Raw genomic sequence first — 6,000 nt, 5'->3', positions numbered from 1 at the left:
ATCGAAATTAAAAAGAAAAATTATAATATTGATGTTTTTGATATATTATATACGAGTATTTTAATTTTTTTTATTCAAGTTTAAAACTTAAATTGATTAATAAAAGTAATTTTCAAAATAAAAAAAAAAATTATAGTAAGTATTTACTTAAATGAGAAAGCAACCATGACACACGGACTAGCTATTGCAGGCAGCAATGCTTTCTTCCGCTGGAGGTTTGACACTGCGGTTTTTAAAAAAATTTAAAAATATTTTATTTTTTTTATTTTAAATTAATATGCTTTTAATGTTTTTAAATATTTTAATATTAATACTGTCCTGATTCTTTTTAGTTGTACAGCTTTTATGTCTATTTTGCTTACAACCAGAAACAGCTCCTCCGAGAGGAGATTGTCCCCAACTGGCTTGCATACCACAAACAAATTATGAATGCCGGCATGTCTGTTGACAACCTTGGAAGCAACGTATCAGAGTCTTGTGCTGTGTGTGCATTTCCCCCCTCTCAAATTCCAAATTATAATTGGATTTTTTGTTTTAAGTTTATGGGTGGACATCTTTTTCAGCGTTAATTCAACCGATTACGCTGTTGAGAGGTAGTTGCGATCATCTACTAGCATGAAGATCCTTCAACCGTCTAACTTGATGTTATCCTTGCTCTGATCAAACTGTCAGAATTCATTAATCAGACTCTTATAAATAGTGCCAGCGTCTGAATTCACTAGCTAGACTCTTGAAAACAGCGCCGGCCTCAGCCTCGATGGGTGCAAAATCCCCTCCAAACCTTCACGGTTCCGGCCTCAGCACCAAGATGAATACTTTTCGTTAGAAGAATGTGTGTAAGGAGGCCAGCACTCTTCTCCCATCTCAGTGTAGATCCAGTTCTTGAGCCAAATTCAGTTTGAGCACAAACCTCGACAAAATTATTAATGGCGTCCAAATCTATTGAACAGATAGTGATGCTCCCGTTTATGGCGCATGGCCATCTCATACCTTTTCTTGCTCTTGCAAGACAAATCCATCAAGCAACTGGTTTCAAAATATCCATTGCAAGCACCCCTCTTAACATCCAGTACCTTTCTTCCACCTTCAACTCCTCGTCCGATGAACCAGAAAATGACCATATCCACCTCCTTGAGCTACCTTTTTGCAGTACTGATTATGGCTTGCCTCCAAACACTGAAAACTCCGAGAACTTGTCTCTGGATTCGATTGGCAAACTTTGCTCTGCATCACTAAGTCTTAGGACACCATTTCACAGCCTTGTGTCTGATATTGCAGCTAAACAAGGTCACCCCCCACTTTGTATAATATCAGATGTTTTCCTTGGATGGGCAACTGAAGTTGCAAGCAGTCTGGGGACTGTGAATGTCACTTTCTCTACAGGTGGTGCTTATGGAACCTTGGCTTACTCTTCTCTTTGGCTCAATCTTCCTCATCGAGGTAGAACTGATTCTGATGAGTTTCATTTGCCGGGATTTCCTGATAGCTGTCGCTTTCACATCAATCAGTTGCATCATTTCTTAAGAAATGCTGATGGCACTGATTCGTGGTCTAAGTTTTTTCAGTCACAGATCTCACTTTCAATGCAATCTTTTGGGTGGTTGTGCAATACAGCTGAGGAATTTGAGCCTGCAGGATTGGAATGGTTGAGGAACTTTGTCAAACTGCCTGTCTGGGCTATAGGGCCTCTTCTGCCACCAAATGTGCTCAAGAATGATTATTCTTCTTTATCTGTAGCTGCATCAGGTATAAGCACAAGACGTGCTGGTAAAAGACCAGAGATTTCTATTGAGAAATGCATGGAATGGCTTGAATCGCACAGTCCAGCTTCGGTGCTCTATATTTCTTTTGGTTCTCAAAACAGCATAAGTCCCTCCCAGATGAAGGAGTTAGCTATTGGCCTGGAAGAGAGTGCGAATCCTTTCATCTGGGTCATCAGGCCTCCTGTTGGTTTTGAACCAAAAAGTGAATTTAGAGCAGAATACTTACCAGAAGGATTTGAAGAAAGAATGGAGAAAAGAAAACAAGGTTTGTTGGTGAGGAACTGGGCGCCCCAATTGGAGATTTTGTCACACAAGTCCACAGGAGCATTCCTAAGCCACTGTGGGTGGAATTCAGTGTTGGAAAGCTTGAGCCAAGCTGTGCCAATTATAGGATGGCCTTTGGCCGCTGAACAGGCCTATAATTCCAAAATGCTGGTAGAGGAGATGGGTGTGAGTGTCGAGCTGACAAGAGGAGTGCAGAACAGCATAGATTGGAAGGAGGTGAAGAAAGTGATAGAGTTGGTGATGGACAAGAAAGGGAAGGGAGGTGATATGAGGAGCAAGGCAAGGGTGATTAAAGAACAGTTAAGGGCATCAGTGAGAGATGAAGGAGAAGACAAAGGATCTTCTGTTAAAGCTCTGGATGATCTTATCAAGACCCTTCAATCAAAATGGCAGATAATTAATAGTATCAGTTAATCATATGATTGATCCTTTGTAATGAGGATTAATTAAGATGATAAACCTTCTTGTTTGTTGTTATTGCTTTCTTCAATTTTACTATGTTTTTCATTCCCTCTGTTACCAAGTATTGGAGCATATTGATAATAATCATATGTTTTTTATTCCCTCTGTTACCAAGTTGGAGCAAATATAATTTCAAGCTGGCACATATAAAAAAATAAAAAAAAAAATGTTGGATTATTTACAGGATTATATTTGCTCATTTTCTTCATTTTGCTTCTTCTAAAAATTATATTTTACATCATAAAGTTTATAATTTTACAACTCTTTACATCCTTACAATGACATATAAAAAAAATCAACAAAAAATATTGAATTATTTATAAAAGTGTTATCACATTTCATTTAATGAAAAGCCTTGCAATATTAATATTATAAAGTTTCCATTCAACTAAACAAAAACCATAGACGCCATGGATAAGTTCTTCTTCCTCCATTTTCTCAATCTCCAGCAAGTTCACATGAAATAATTGAAACCATTATTTTTATTTTTTTACTTTTCAATCTCCAGCCAGCCTAAAAGGCTGAAAGCATAGATCACAAAATCACTAGTTTTAGCCCAACACCACTATAGATCCAAAACAACTGTATAAACCATAGTTATTAAAATTAAACCGGCCTAGCGAGTCGGTCTGAGATCTGCTCAACCCGATAGCTAAACTAGTCCAAGTAAGGTAAAAGACCGGGATAAGCAAAAACTCGGCAAAACCCAGTTGACCTATAGAATTGACCCGTGACCCAAGCGACCCGGCAAAACCTGGTTGAAATCTAGTTTTTTTTTTAAAATGTGTTTTTTCTCCTAGCCAAAAATCTCATATATATATATATATATATATATATATATATATATTAGTTGGTTAACTCTTTTCAAAGTTCACTATCTAAATATTAGAAAAATATTTTATTTTTTTAGTGTCGGATTTGAAGCCCTTTAATATATATACTTTATATTCACGAGAAAAAAATTATATTTTTTTAATATAGAATAAAAAATATTTTTAGTTTAAATAATTCAACTTGAAAAGATAACATACTAAAATAGTATCTTTTGAATGTGAGATACAAATCTTTTAGAAATAATTTTTTAAATTTTATTATTTATAGCATGTATAGCTTATATTTACATGAATTATTTTTAATTTTTTTATATAAAATATTAAAATTTTAAATATATTTTTTTATTTATTTTTTCATGTTAATTCAGGTCAATAACTAGTAAGGTTTGATAACTATAACATAAGCATACGAAGAAAAAAGAAGCAGAAAATGAAGTCTCGTTAAGAAAAATGAACAAAAAACCTTGCTCTGACGCACATACAGATTACGTTCCAAAACCTAATTTCTTGATCCGGTTGTGCACAAATCTTGTAACTTAACAAATGCTAGAAACCCTAAGACCAATAGCATGGACTTCTTCTATTGCTACTTCTATTGTTTAGAAATCAAAATTGACGAGAAAAATTATAACATTGATGTTTTCCATATATTATATATGAGAGTATTTTGATTTTTTTTATCCAAGTTTAAAAACTAAATTGATTCATAAAATGTAATTTCCAAAATAAAATAAAATAACAACAAATTAAAATTTATGGAATTGAGTGGCTGTTTATTTACGCGGTTGCGGCAGCTTTTAAAGCAAACCGTAGATGTTTGTTGTTTGGTAATGCAAAATCACAGTTTACTATTCACTTAAATTTAAATAAAACCTGCGGCTCTCCACTGTTCCGGCCGGACCGGGTCTGGTTCAAAGTTAAATGCATTGAACCGGGTTCGATCTAGTTTAAAAAATTCAATTTCATTTTTATTTTTAATTGTTTTTTATTCAAAAAATTAGAAGGAGATTGTTTAATAACTTAGTATTAGCAGAATTTGATCACAATCTCAATTTTGTTCCTGATAACATTTTACCTAATGTTGTTGCGCACTTATGAAACTAAGAAAACTGTTGTCCTTATCGGATGAATTTCGTACATGATGAAATTATAGATAGTTTAATGGAACAATAAAAAATATTTTATAAGTATTATTTATTTCATAATATAATAGCAGTAGTTAAATCTATAATAGTTAAATTTAAAACCATCAATATATATATATAACCTCAATTTAAAAAGTATTTTTTAAACAAATACATTAAATTATTTTTTATTCAACTTCAATTTCAACCAAACACACATAAATAATAAATCAATCTCAATTAAAAACATATTTTATAAAACAATATTTTTCAAATTATAATAATACCAAACACACCTTTAAAATGAGAAAGCAACCATATTGGCCCACACTGACACGCTATTGCAGGCAGCTTCATTTGCTGACACTGCCCCAAGTCCTTTCATCTTAGCATTTTTACATGAACAGGCTCAGGCATTGGACAGCTTTTATGTCCTTTTAACTTGAAGTGCTGGGTAGAAATGGCAAAAACAACTGTAAGAAATCTAGCTCAAATAATTAAATTTTAAGATTGTTTTTTAAAAATTAATAGTTTAAACTTTATAAATTTTAAACGTATCAGAGTCTTGTGCTGTGTGTGCATTTCCCCCCTCTCAAATTCCATATTGTAATCGGATTTTTGTTTTAAATAATGGACCTGTTTATGGGTGGACATCTTTTTCAGTGTTAATTGAACCGATTACACTGTTTATAGGTGGCTGCGATCATCTACTAGCATGAAGATCCTTCAACCATCTAACTTGATGTTATCCTTGCTCTGATCATACTGTCAGAATTCATTAATCAGACTCTTATAAATAGTGCCAGCGTCTGAATTCACTAGCTAGACTCTTGAAAATAGCGCCGGCCTCAGCCTCGATGGGTGCAAAATTGTTGGATTTTAACAGAATGAAATGCAAAGGCTAGCAATTATCAAATTTCCTCTTCGAACTTCACTGTTTTATTGATCATGCCAGACTTATAAAAAACAACGAAAGGAAAGCTTTAAATGTAAGTAACAAGCAGCACAATCTGCTACTGTTACGTAATAAAAACAAAAGATAATGACTAAACAAAAAGGATTATATCAATCCTAACATAATTTGACAATTTCAAAACAACAAGTGTTTTATTAAAACTAAAACTCATATTAGCTTCCACATCAGCAATTTTTATATCAGCAGCTTTTGAGGCATTAATTCAACACTTCTTTTTGACTGTGAAGCTGGAGACTCCAAGTTTCTGTCTAAAGAATTCATACTTAGCTTGAGGAAGCGACTTAGTCAGAATATCAGCATTTTGATTTTTTATTTTACAATAGATCAGCTGTATTTCACCTTCTCTTTAAACTTCTCTTAGAAAATAGAGTTTCAGTTTAAAATGTTTTGTTTTGCCATGAAACACAGGAGTTTTTGCAATTAAAATTACAGCTTGATTATCTACAAGTATCTGTGTGCTTTCCTTTTGCTCCATCTGTAGATCAGCCATAAATTTTCTAATCTAAATAGCCTGATTCACGGCAGCAGTAGCAGCAACATACTCTGTCTCTACTGTG

At 33.7% G+C, this 6,000-nt stretch overlaps 1 protein-coding gene across 1 annotated transcript; it reads left to right on the top strand.

Annotated features, from left to right (window-relative positions):
• The first annotated feature begins 321 nt into the window (after nt 1–321).
• On the top strand, nt 322–2,608 carry LOC133670992 (UDP-glycosyltransferase 92A1-like). Its single transcript, XM_062091603.1, has one exon. It carries the CDS (start codon nt 927–929, stop codon nt 2,460–2,462), a length of 1,536 nt encoding a protein of 511 aa, XP_061947587.1. The 5' UTR covers nt 322–926; the 3' UTR covers nt 2,463–2,608.
• The last annotated feature ends 3,392 nt before the right edge of the window (nt 2,609–6,000 follow it).

The sequence above is a fragment of the Populus nigra genome, chromosome 13 (genome assembly GCF_951802175.1).
Source record: "Populus nigra chromosome 13, ddPopNigr1.1, whole genome shotgun sequence".
Lineage (NCBI taxonomy): Eukaryota > Viridiplantae > Streptophyta > Magnoliopsida > Malpighiales > Salicaceae > Populus > Populus nigra.
The sequence above is the reverse complement of the archived record's forward strand: the minus strand, read 5'-3'. Positions and strand labels throughout refer to the sequence as shown.

Coding starts and splice junctions, on each gene's coding strand:
- LOC133670992 (XM_062091603.1), top strand. CDS start 927: ATGGCGTCCAAATCTATTGAACAGATAGTGATGCTCCCGTTTATGGCG.